Below are 14,062 nucleotides of genomic sequence, written 5' to 3'. Positions count from 1 at the left end.
AATGACAATCACAACATGAACATCAAAAATGCCAACACATCCAAGTCACACTTTCTTAAACATTGAGGAGGATCAATCCTAAGAAGCCCATTAACATGCCCTATTTTTAAATACTTTTACTAATATACTAGAAATGTATATAGAAATTACATTTTTTAACAATTGTATAAATAATATTCAAAAAATAAAATAAAATAAATTGCGTTAAACAGCAGCGCCGAGAACACCCGATCAAATCCGCAATGCCTACAACATCCAGAAACTTGACTTTAAAATCACGGCAAGAACTTCCGCCACTGCCTCTCATGGGCTGATATTGAATTGCAACTAATTCCATTTTACATGGTTTGAAAATTGAATATGTTATGTAAATATCAGAGAAGATCCCATTTTTAATATAATATCAAACGCAATGTCCAGCATCCAAAACATCTGTATATAAATTACAGAGAGAGACTAAAATGATTGTATCAAGATCTGCAATGATGAAGATTTCCTCCCATTTGCACCCATTGAGGCGCTTGAGGAATGTTATACTTAACCATTCTCGTATAGACAGCGGAAAACAGCAAAATCAACTGAACTTTTCACTTTTCAAGACCCACCCACATTGCTTTTATTATGCAAAGCATTCATTTTCTACTGGTAATTTTCCAAATACTCATCAACTCCATCTATGATTTTTTTCTGTGTGTACTGGTAAGCTAATTTATACACCTTGGAATGCCATTGGCAGACAGTGAATCTGTTCTGACACCAAGCCTCATAAATGTAATGGAGAAAAGGATGAGCGGAATCGAAGCACGCTATGCCCATCTTGAGCAAACTCTTTCAAAGGTACCCAATTTATACATCTATTTATTTACCCTTCTTTTTTCTTGGGAGCATGCAATAAACGTTTGCATATTTGAGCATTTTTTCTGGTTCCTGGAACACAATGCTCTTGATTCTGTATCATATCTTGGAAACCCTAATGAAGCATGTGCACGCTGCAGTTGTGTACTTCTTTCAGCTCTCGCATGTTATTTTTAGCTGCGATTTTTATGATTTATTATGTATACCATCTAAACCCTAAACCCTGCATAAGCTAAAAGCTCTAAATGCTGTATGCACTCTAAATCCCGATTATGATTTTTTTCGCTATTTGGTAACTTCTTCTTGAGCCGGACAAAGGTACAACAGAGAAAACAGAAGTCGGAATGCATATGGAAAAGGTTAAAAACAGATCAGATTTCAATAGACTGTAAGAAGTGAACATTTAGTTTTGGGCATGTTCAGTTTGCTTAATTAGATTACTAGAATATTTAATTTGCTATTCTTACTATATTAGTTTACATCTACCTTCCCGCCTCCACACCAAACATCTTCCCTTAATATATAATTTTACGACTAAAAGCATGGTCCCAGGTCTACTAACATTGCTGGTTTACAAAATTATGCTCTATAAAATCTGGAACTCTAAAATCACTCACCACATATTTAATATTTGACACCTACCTTCCTTTGACCTAACACAAAACCCTAGACACCTAACGAGCTACATTAAATAAATTTGTCAATTGTCATATGATGCTCCTGCATAAAAACCCTCGTAGCAGAAAATAATTGATCCCCCTGATTCCATGTTCAACACAAAGAAGGTTTTGTTGGCAATTTAGCCTAACAATTCAGGCGCCATTCTCTTCAATTCTGATTCAGATATTTAAGCGGCCTCAGTTGATTGTTGGATATTTTATATCACGATCTACCATTCTTTAGACCTGTGCCAAGATCATAGTGTGCTCACGTTCATCTACCAAATTTTCTTGATATTTTCAGAGGCCTTTCTTGGCAACCCTGTTGCCCAGCTTAGAAGTTGTGTTTGCCTGTCTGCTTGTTCTGAATCTTCACCTTTAAAATCCTCTATATCAGCAACAGTGAAGATTGGTGAAATATCCAATTTTGGAGACCATCCCAATAGATAAGCATTATCATCCAACTTATTCAAGATTGGGCAAGGGCCAAATTTCTTCATCTTCAATTTGTTATGCTCCCTCTTTGGAAAACAATCTGTTTGCAATTATATCACCACTGTGTCCCCAAAATTTCTCTTTTTAGAGTTTCTTTTGTTCTTTAATTCTGCATTATGTTGCTCAATATTCCTTTTAATGTGCCTAAGGGAATCCATCATTCACTCAACAAATTGTTTTGTATCTGATGAAATGTGTGTGCCAATAAGTTCAATATGCAAAATAATTAAGAGCAATTTCAGCTTAAGAAGTCCCAAATCCCATTGCTTTGGCTCATCTTGTGCCAAGCATTGCAGTAACTTCCCAAGAGAATAATTCACCACTTCCATCTACCCATCTATTTGAGGAAGGTATGCAGGGCTATACTACAGTTTTGTTTCCAACATCTTTTAAAATGTATTCCAGAAATGACGCAAAACTTTGGTATCTCCATCAGAAGTGAGAAAATGGCAGGCCATGCAATTACACTACTTCTTTGAAAAATAATTTTGCAACATGTGAGGTGTCTCCATGTTTATTGTAAGAAATGAAATACATCATCTTCAAAAAACTAAAATCTATCAACAACAACAAAAAAATTACCATAATCTCTTAAAGTTAAAGGTAACCCCAACACAAAATCCAACACAAAATCCATGCTTATGTGCTACCTTAGTGCATCTGGCACAGGAAAAGACTACCTTTGCGCTTCTGGCACGTGTAAAGACTGGTATTTGCTAAAATTCTGTTGCTTAACTTAACAAATTTGATCCAAAAATTTGGTCTTGGTCATGATTGTTTAGTTGTTTTTTTTTTCATCTTCTCATTAAAAGGAAAGCTTGTCAAAGTGACAAGGAGTTCACAGAGAGAATTGGTTTTCATCAGTTTTAAAGACTTGGGATGATCTAGAGCATCATGGCTAAGAAAATGAGTTTGAGTGCAAGTGACATAATTGAGTGTTTTTTTTCATTTTTAGTGGATATGCTGATTGGACAGTGTAAATATGTCAGTTATGACAGAAAACAGGCAAAACGCCTTGGTAAATAGGCCATTGGTCATCACAAATGCACTATGAAGTGGTGATCTCATCTCTAAGGATTGGCAAATTTGTTCATGTGTGTTTAAAAATAGTAATTCAAAGGGTTTTTTCTGTTCATTTCCACTTCTATGAATTGTTTTGCATGCCTCCAGCCTTGGGAAGTGGGCATATAGTTAATTAAACATGTTTTGATTCTTGCACATAGGTTGGCGCTCATGTTTATTGTTGTCTTTTGGAATTGCATCCCTCCTGAAATTGCTGTTCAGCACTCTAGTGAAACATGAGAATGATTTCAAGGTGTGGGACCTTGCAGATGAGATCAAACCTTTGGAGAAGGTTGGATTCCTTTCTAACCTAGATGCAGCAGTGTTGGTCCAACCCAAACCGAATAACAATAGAACTAACCCTATAATATCAATTTGCAGCTAAGAAGGAAGAGAGGATTGCAAAAAATGAAAGGATGGTGATGTAGAATCTCTAGTTCCTCTGACCATAGATATGGAATGTCTGCTTCTTCTTGAAGTGATAAAGGACATTTCAATAAATTGGAAATTACCTCTTGAAGACACACTGGTATGAATTCTTGGCATGAAATTTGCAGGTCTTATCTAAACCAGAGTGTGTAAAGATTGCTGGATTTGCTAGTATGGTCGCAAGGTACTTGTCGAATGCCTCTTCAAGCTTGAATATGTTGAGAACAACACCATATGCCAAAAATTGTTGTCACTTGGGATTTCATCCCCGCTGAACTTCTTGTTGAACACTCCAATGAACCTGTTGGAACCCTAAAATTTGCAATTTTTAGAATTCCAAATTCCAAGACAAGGAGCAAGAAAAATTCTAAATATATATATACATATATATATATATATATATTGAATAGGTACAAGTAATATATTTTATATTTGTTGCACAATATGAAACCATAACATAAACACAATAATGGGCATAAAAAATGGAGTGTGAAGCACCAAAGGGGGTATTTACATCATTTAAAGACCATTTATCCATTATATACCCATAAAATAGCCTTAAAATACCTCTAATATGCCTAAACAACTTGTAAAGTGACAATTAATTACATAAACTAAGGCAATTTCGGGATTTTGAATTATTTTTATTTAAAAAGGGGGTGTCTTTTCACCCAAAGGGGTATGAAAACCATTCAAACACATATATATGTGTGATGTAAAATGTAAAGAGAGAGGAGGGGGAATAGAGATACAAGAGGTGGAGGCAATTTTGTACTTTTAAACTTTTTATCAGAAATAACCAGTTGCATTTTCTTTCTCATATGTGTTGAGAGTTAACATATTTTTAGAAGGCAGTTGCTTGTGATATTATCTAAAGGAGATAAGGTTATTGTGTTCTTCCAGTGAAATTTTGTGTTTCATATTGTAGATTTGGATAAAAAAAGATTTACTTGTGAATTGTAATTGTTCCATGTATTTCTTCCTTGGATGGTCTCTTAAAATTAGGGTTAAATTCATTCAAGCGGTTTACAATATAGACATTGAAGTAGAGCTCATAAGAAATAGTAACTGACAGACTCGCCGAGAGGGGTGGGTTTAAAAACTGTCTCATAAATTTACACAATAAGTCCTGACGAAATATAAGACTCTGTAGCCCAAATAAGAGGAAAGACACTGATCATTTGTAAACAAACCCTTTAACCATACTAGTTACCCTTTAATTTTAAGCATTAGGATTAGTAGAGTAGGTATAGTAGGTAATTTAGCCAAAGTGTAATATATATACTTTTGTAAGATACATAGATCAATACACACATCTGAAATCAGTCTGTTTAAGAAACTTATGCCATTCTGAGACTAGGAGATATCAGATTAAGACACTAAATCTGCTATAAAAAGCATTGGTTGAAGGAACAACTAGTGAGTAGGTATACCCGCCTAGGTCCTGCAGAGCCTAAAGTGAGAGAGTTAGTAACCAAATAGGTTCACTCTATAAGTTGGCCTAGTCAATTGGAGGGTTTGATCATAGGAGTTGGCATTTCCTTAGAACTTATCCAATCTGTTGATTTGAGACCCAACAGAACCATGGGAATGATCTCAAGGTGTGGGACCTTGCAGATGAGATCAAACTTTCAGGGAAGGCTGCTTCCTTTCTAACCTAGATGCAACTCTAGAACTAACTCTATTCTTTTAATTTGCAGGGGGAAAAAGGAAGAGAAAATCGCAGAAAATGAAAGGATGGGGATGCACCATGATTAGAATATGTTTGTTCCTATCTTGAATTGCATAGGGAATCAATAAGAATTACCAAGGAACTTCATACAACTCTTTGTTATATTAGCTCCTGGAGATGTGCATGGAGGTTAGCGTTTGATAGACACTCAACGGGAAGAAGATGATGTGTATGTTGTTCATGAAATTCAAAATGATATTAAATGTGCAAGTTGCAACAATCAAAATATAATAGTTTAACTTGTTTTTTTCTAAACTCAAATTTTCTTGAGCCATAGGTAGAGGTTGTGGTGAACAAACACCAAGTCATTGTAGTTCGTAAATAATAAAATAAGTTGCTTTGTAATTAGAAAGTTAGTTCCTGACAAACTGTTGTTGGTAGCTATTGATGGTTGGCATTCTCAACCATCGTTTGCTATTCTATATATATTTCTCATTGTACACTTAGTTGGGACAGCATGTATGAACCCCTATGTCAATTGCATATTTTATGAATGAGTGAATGGAATGACATATCTTTTTGGAAACATTGTTGTGAACGATTACCATATTTTGTTATTCTATTATCTGTTTACTTCTTGTTACTCATTCAAGTAAAGTTATCAAGTAAACATTTGACATAATTACCTCTTCGAACCTTGGCAAATATAACTTATTGACAAGAATCATGGTGATGTAATGGGATAGCCCATAGATGAGTCTGTGCAAGCCATCAAAGAAAGGGAATACCAGCTTACACAATACTTGTGAAGTTGTGGGATATTTTGTTAAAAGAACATGTTCGGAGGGAAGTTCTTAGGAGGAACGCCCCTCAGGATGCCATTTAGGACAACTTAATTGTCAACAAAGAGGTTGATCGTCTATTGCACAAACTACCAAGGATCATTTTATGCCATTTCATCATTTTGCAAGACCTTTGGTTTGAGAGGGATCAAGAATTGTGCACACAACAAATATTGTAGCGTTATGAAGAGAGGAACCGAAGGGAGGGTGAGGAATGTGACACCAAAATTTCACACGGAGTGTGATTCGAAACGTTGATGATAAAAAATTGCACACAATCTAATCCAGAAGCATCAAGAAATTTATAGTATGGATTGTGGAAATTTGATAGCTTTAAATATGACACCAGCCGGAGACATACTTCTGAGAATTAATGCTTGTGCAGCCCAACAAAGACAAGAAACATATTCCAAGGAGTCACAAAGCAAACGACGGAAGGGTGAGAAGATCCCTTTAGCTTAGAGAGCAAGGAGAATGACGAAGGAGATTAAAGAGAATTACCAAAGAAACTAAAGGATTTCTGACAAAAAGTTCAAGTCCACCTAGGAGCAAAAGTCGAAATGTCAACCAAAGTTGTAGTTGGGAGGAGAGGAAAACTTTCATTGAAGATTATATGAAGGGAGAGTGGGAGGAGATAGCTAGACATCTACCACTCCTTGACGAAACATACAAAGAGCTCGTTGACCAAGTGGGAAATTTGTTTGTAGAGTCAATATTGGATGAAGAGGAGGGAGGAGACCCCAAATATGAATTAACCGAAACATTTGAGAATAATGTAAGTTATTGGGTTTGCTAGTTACTTGGTCGGATTTGGGTTCGGTTCACACCGGATCCACTTATCGGTTCAATATGCGTTTGGGTTTGCCAGCTTTGTACTGTGTGCTTTTTTTCTCTCATGTGCCTTTTCCCTTTTAGCTTGCATCCTCTGCGCATTCCATAGACACCAATGACAAGATTAGAGTCATCTTCCAACACCCATGTTTGTAGCTCTGACAACTTCTCCTGAACAAATGTATCAATTAGCTGATTTAGCTCCTTCCCTATTGGCTGCAGCAGTGTTTCTGGAGGCTCTCCTAGGTCTCCATTCTTAGGAAAATGTGAATCTTTCATCTTCAGAAGCTCATCTATCTCCACTAGAGCATTACAGAGTTTTTGACTAGATGTTTGGACTAGGAAACATATATATTAATTTTAATAATATTGTTTTATTTTTAATAATTTAAATTTAATAAGTGAAATATTTATATTAATTTTAAATTTAATATTTATATTATTTTATTTAGATTTAATTATGTGATATATATGTATATGTATATGAAACAAATTGAAACCCCTAAAAAAAATTTATCCGAATTGGAACTCAATTTGCAAAACCTGAACCTGAACCAACAACTTATTGAATAACATATGTCGTATCAAAGAGCTATTCATTTCGGAAGAACTAAGAATTGGAGGAAGTGAGTTGAAGAACCCTGGACGATAGGAGTACATAAACAATTATGAAGATAATTAGAGTGCAAAGAATGTTGAAGGAGGAAATGTAGAGGACTCATATGTGGCCAAGAGTGCAAGTCAAGCACCAGACAATAAGGAGAGTGGTGACTCCCCTAGCGAGTCCAAGTATTGAAAGACAAAAAATCTCAAAGTTTACATGGAATGGGTTTGAGGATCCTGTTTGAGAATGTAAAACATGTGACTATATGGATAGTGAGTGGTTGCGAGGAGAAATATTATTGGCTGAGAGTGTTCCCAACAACACTATGGGGCATAGCTATAGATTAGTTCATGGAACTTGATGCACAATCCACAACCTCATGGGAGGCATTGAAGAAAGTGTTTGTGGTAGAATTTAAATTGTTACGAGATGATAATGAGATCATAACAAAAATTTACAACACTAAGTAGGGAAAACATGAGATTGTAAGAGCTTATGTAGGCTCACAAAACTATTGGTGAAGTTGGAGAATCAACTGGCAGACGTATTGAAGAAAAGATGGTTCATTAAGGATCACTCCCTTCATTGTGTAAGAAAACGAAAGTCGTCTCTCTGTCCTCGTATGCTAATGCCAATAATCTTGTGATGGACATTGAGAGTGAAGACGAGACATCCTCTTGAGGGAAGTAGAATATGAATGATGATGAGAGTACAAAAGACAATTGTGATAGTGAAGCAAAGACAATTCAAGAAGAGATATGATGAGAGTGAAGAAAGAGCTCAAAGTTGAGAAAAAAATTACAAAGGAGAGTAAGTAATTATGGTGTACCGACTACAAAGGAAGGACACACTTAAGTAAATTGTCGAAAAATTTGTTCTGTGACATCTGCCAAGTGGTGGGGCATTTTATCAAAGAATGCCCATACAACCTTAAGACAAGAAGCACACAAGTGCTCTCTACTTAGGGAGAACAATCAACGCCACCAACCACACCACCAAAACCACAAAATAATAAGGAAAATGCATCTCTTGGTGGGTATCGTAATAGACGGGGAAACAATACTTGGTTCAACAATAGTGGACCAAGGAGTATAATCCAATATGATGCCAAAGGAAAGCCAATGATCCAATGTCATAAATGTAACTAATGGGGACACTTACTAGGGAGTGCCAAAGCAACCTGAATAAAGTAGAGATGTTTTGCAAATGGTGTGGACTGCGTGACCATGAAGACATTGACTCTTGGAAGGAAAAGGGTATTAATTTGTTGGATGTGAAAGAACAAGATGAGGCAATTTTGTGGATCACTAGAGCACAAACGAAGAAGGCCATACACCTAGATCCTCGTATGGAGAAAGAACAACTCCAAGAAGCCAAAGCAAAATTTATAATGGATGAATTCCATCCTTGGAGTGGTTTCTTGATTATCTCTATGCATTGAGTGATCTTGCCCGAGCACTCACCTTCACTTTTTTAACTTCTAGCATGCTTGGGTTTTCCATTCAATATTCCTAGAAGTATCACCTCATTCCTATCTGCCTCGAGGTTGAACTCCATGGTGAACTCTCTAATAGGATATATCCTTGGCATACCCAATATTATGGCAAACTCTGCTATAGAAGTTGCTGCAATCAGTGCATCCATGCAGTTGTTGTGGTTAGAGAAATCTAATCTAAAACCTAAGGACAAGGATGAAAATGGATAGTGCTTTGATAGATGGATCCCACAAATCAAGCTTTGCTTCGCCATGAGGAAACAACTACACAAAACTGATGCAATCTTCAATGGTAACGAAGAATTTTCAAATTTTAAATATTCATCCAAACACCCAACACTGGTGCAATCCAAATGAGCATCCACAATCGAACTAGTGCTAAATTAGGTTCATGTAAATATTATTGATTAAATTGATAATTACAAAAGAATATGATAGGCTCCTTAAGTAGAGAATACAAGACGGAAGACACCTTCTAAAATGAAACAAAACAACTAAGGCTAAGATGACCATTATAGAAACATTACAATATTATTTTAATACCCTCCCTTAATGGTCATTCTACTAACTACCCTACAAAAGATGTGATGTATAATCTCTATGTCATTTGGCCACAAATGCATAGAAGGCTGCCCCCTTCTCCTCAAAACGCTCTATGACATGAGTTTGCTGTTGAGACCCTCCCTAGTTCTGTAAAACTTCTGGATATGACCAAGTTTACTATAATCCTTCTACCACAATCCTTCCAACATGATGTTGGGTAATGTTGATGTTTATCATTCACCGAACATTAGAATAAAATGTCAAGGACACTCTACCCTCTCTTAATCAAAATCGCGACGTATGCCAAGATTGCACAAGAAAGACCACAAGACGACTCCAAGGTTTATATATGCGAACAAGCGAATTTGTGTTGGGTAGCTACCTTGGTTATGTATTGCTGAAATACAAGGGGGACTTATGTAGAATGGTTCACAAGTTTAGGACTTAGACAAATTTGTCAATAAATGCTCTTTTCTTCTCTTTTTTTTTTGGATTTTCGGATTTAGACTTTAAAAAAAAATGATAAAAGGGATAAGGGTTCAGGAGGTCTATTCTACTCCTAGGAAACTTGAGAGACGGTGTTGACCAAGGCAAAGGGAAACCTCACTTTGGTTCGCCAAATCAACTAGACAAAGTAGGGTGCAATCTTCAAGGGGAATGCGTTTGTAGTTTTCACGCCTGAAGTAAATACCATTGATATAGACTTAGACAAAATTTGAGCATCCACATAAAATAGCTCAGGATAACTTTGCACGATGAATGAAAATCATCCACTCATCAAAAGTATGAGCAAATAACCTCATCTTGAATCAACACTTATCAAATCTCGCATTCCATTTAACTACTTAAAAGCAAATTGTAATCTATTGTGTTGAAGAAACTGTAAACCATGCCAATCATTCAGATAAAAGAGATTACAAGGCCTAGAAGCACACAAGCAATGTATTATCCAAAATGACCTCTCACAACAATTTATCAAAAACCTCACACTCTTCAAATGAGAGGAGGAAACCTTATATAGGAACACAAAAGTTTTGAACGACCGAGATCAAACAGTGATCAAGGGCCTAGATTGAAAGATCAAAACCCTAATTAGGGTTTCCCAAAACTCAACTAGTTTAGACAAAAGAGATCAAGACAAGTGGCACAGTTGCTATTTTTATTGAAGTGGGCATCCAATTTCCTTTTTGGAAGCTGCAAATTCAATGTATCTGGATTCTAGCAGTTTAATCTCCTCCATGGTGACATGTGGCAAGCTGCTAATTTGGTAATCAATCATGTCCACGTCATCGGTACATGTGGCGAGAGTACTCTCCCAGTCAACAACCTATGCTAAAGAGTTCTCATCAATGAGCAAGAAGCTCTAGACTTTGGTGATATCATCTTTAAGAATTGAACCTGTGAAATTAAAGAAATTTCTCTGAATCTTGGCCTTTAGATTCTCTGCACGTAAATGCTTCTCGTGCACCTCATCTTGCCGCAGTACTTTAGTCGCCACAAGGAAAACCTTTTCCTAAATACCCCTGATGATCTTCTCTATCTCCACACACTTAGCTCTGATTTCTTCAGGGATTCAACTCTGGTAGTCAAAGCAAAGTACCAAGTGCTGAAGTCATATATGTCACCAGGTTGAATAACCTTCCTATCAATTAAATCTTGCTGGGGAAGCCCTCTAATGGTCTTCAAACATGGGATTATTTTGTTTTGAATGTCTTCAATATCTTCCCAAGTTTCGGATATATCCTGGATTCTGCTTAAGAGGGATGAGGTGGAGTCATATGCTGATACTAAATTCTCAACAAGTATATCAACACGCTTTGAGGCATCAAAAGTCCATCCTTTAACTTCTCTGAAAGTTGTTCTCATATCCTCATAGTCTTTCATTGATTCTTGTGGAAGGGGCATGGGTGGAGTAACTAGCACCCCCTCTCGATTAATAGGGTTTGTCAAGTGCTGAACGTACTTCTTACACTACTCATTTTCAGGCTCTAGCTTTTCTCTTATCAACTTCCTTGTTCAATCTCATCTTGAGGGTGTTGCAAGAATCATCAAACTCTTGGACTTCTTGGATTTTGGTGGTTTTACCCAGACTTATGGTAGTGATCTCATATTCCTCAGGAGTGATACTGTCTTGAGCTTTATCTACTGTTGGCACTGCCACCTGAATGGATTTAAATCCCACACTGCCCCTATGGATCAAAGAAAACTTCTTGGCTGGCTTAAATAGTCTCTTTTCATCTGGCTTATTCAACTCAGCGAAGAGTGCTGCTGCATTATCTTCTTGATGAACTTCCTGAGGAACCTTGGCTCCTTCAACCAATCAGGGATGGTTGGTTGTTCCATGCCACTATCATTAAAATTATCTTCAACTCCTTTCGATACAAAGATTATGCCATCTAGGAATTCTCCTTCAGGTTCAGGGTTCTCTGCTTGTACAACTTTTGTGGGAATGGGCTCTTGAATTGGTTCCTCAATGATGGGAGAAGAAATCTCCATCTCATTGCCTCCCATTTCATTGTCTAGCTCTTATTCATCAATCAAAATTCTGATTGGAGCTGTGGATGAGGCGTTGATAGTTGAATGGCCTTCATTAGACTTCTGCCACTTGTTCACATCCTCTTCTCCAACAACTTTCTTTCCCTTTGCTCTTACTGAATTTTCAGTGGGCTCCTTCCTCTTCCTTGATCCAACACTTTTTAGATTCCTTGGACTGCTAGATGTCACACCGTGATTAGAAGACATGGACTCATCAGTCCCCATGAGATCATAAGTGAGGGTGATATTCCTTGCTTTGAGCTCTTTTGTTCTTTGAGCTGCCCACCACTTAGAGTATTCAATCACGGGTCTCATGAGATCACCCAAATTGGATCTCTTAGAATCTGTCCAGTCAACCAGGGTGAGAGGCTTGTTCTTCAGGTTGGCATATTGTGGCTGCTCGTATTCATTTTCTTCCTCAAGTTGATCTGCCACTCGAAAGACTTCAGATGACTTGATCAAATTCAATGGGATTCTAGACTAGAATCTCTTCCTTATCTCAAAGTTGTCAGCAGCGTTGGGCCAATAATCTTCAAGGTTTGGCCTATGCTCAAACTTCACTCCATCAACCATTCCCATCTGATGAAAAGGATCAAAATGACTCCTTGCTTGATACTGCAGGAATGGGTAGCATTGAATCTCTTTGTCGGCATGTGTGGCAGCTTGGGATGATGGACAAGATTCTAATCCTTTTCCAACATTAAGAGGAAAAAACGCTCCTGTGTTTTGCTTTCCTCTCTGCACAATTATAAAAGTCTCCAATTGCCTTATTACCTCGAGTAAAACCATCCTGTTTGTGGGAAACATGGGCAACTTGTACGGGGATCCGGCGAATCCTTGGATTCGCAAATATGTGTACCTGGGGTATTGGATATATCAATATCCAAATCTGCTAATCAAATCCTTCGACTCCTGAGAGAGTCGCTGATGAAGGCCTCCTTGAAGGGTTCTTGTGATATGCATAAGGAATGCATCATTAACCCTCTTAAAATGAAATTTCTCCTTTAGGTGCAACTGTGGGTAGTAATCATAAACAACGAATTGGTTCTCCTTGTTTCCCACTGCTCCTCTACACACTAAGCCTCCGTATCTATATGTTCTAGCCAAGGAATAGATCAAGTAGGAACTCATGTAAAATGTTCCATTCTTCTCTAGGTTACTAAGTTGATAATCCAAGTTATCATTGATGATCCTAGCCCAGTTGATCATCATCATGCTAGCTGTAACTTTATGGATAAAGTAGTACATCCATGGCTCGAAGGGAGCACCTTGCTGGCTACCCATAACTCTGTTCAACAAGACAATAATTTCGCGATAATCCTCCTTAAAATACGATTTGAGAAGGGTCTTAGGCATCGTTGACACACTCTTCCTTGGCTTCTCCAACCAGGAGTGGTTGATGTTAGCTTCATACTCTTCTGTGTTGTCTTCATATAGTTTGGTTGCCTCCTCTTTGGTCATATAGACCGTGTTGTGTTATTTGGGAATACGAAAGGCCTCTCTTATTGCCAGTTCTCCTATATTGGCGAGCACTCTACCATCAGGGGCTACAATCTCTCTATCCATAGGGTTGTAGTGTTCGGAACACTCAGTGATCAGCTCATTACAGTAGACTGCCGGAAGGAAACCAGCAGCCTGCACAATTCTGTTTCTCATCATTCTCTGAGCAATTGGAGTGGGTAGTTGTGTGTCTGTGCCATGCATTCTCTTCTTGAACTCATGAAGATTGATGTGTCCAAGGTTGGTGTCTCCAACCTGCTTCCACTTTGAGTTCATCTTGGATTCCAGAGGGGAATCCTTGTCTACCTGAAACTTCATTTGATCTTTTCGTGATGATCCGGCTTCTGAGGTCATCCAAATCTGCAAAAATTAAAGAAGATTAAATCAAAACCTTCATTTTGGGTGTGAATTTGGAAGTTTTAGCAGCTAAGTAAATTCTGTTTTTTTCACTTTTTCCCAACACTTAGCATCTTGAAGAGGTTTTCAATACTCAGATGTTAAAAATCTTACGAAAACCCTGAAATACAACCAAATTTAGGA

General features: G+C 37.4%; 1 protein-coding gene across 4 annotated transcripts in view; it reads left to right on the top strand.

The window, feature by feature from the left end:
* Window positions 1–220: 220 nt before the first annotated feature.
* Window positions 221–14,062, top strand: part of LOC131054237 (peptide chain release factor 1, mitochondrial) — a 150,660-nt gene continuing 136,818 nt past the window's right edge. For 2 of the 4 annotated variants that reach the window (XM_057988706.2, XM_057988697.2), the window contains exons 1-2: window positions 221–645; window positions 737–837. In XM_057988706.2, coding sequence (XP_057844689.2) covers window positions 462–645; window positions 737–837 — 285 coding nt within the window. In that variant the 5' untranslated portion in view covers window positions 221–461. The remainder of the gene's footprint in view (window positions 646–736; window positions 838–14,062) is intronic. The other 2 variants (XM_057988725.2, XM_057988716.2) reach the window with 2 other exon arrangements.

The sequence above is a fragment of the Cryptomeria japonica genome, chromosome 4, assembly GCF_030272615.1.
Source record: "Cryptomeria japonica chromosome 4, Sugi_1.0, whole genome shotgun sequence".
Taxonomy (NCBI): domain Eukaryota; kingdom Viridiplantae; phylum Streptophyta; class Pinopsida; order Cupressales; family Cupressaceae; genus Cryptomeria; species Cryptomeria japonica.
Note: the sequence above shows the minus strand (reverse complement) of the source record. Positions and strands in the feature narration are given on the sequence as shown.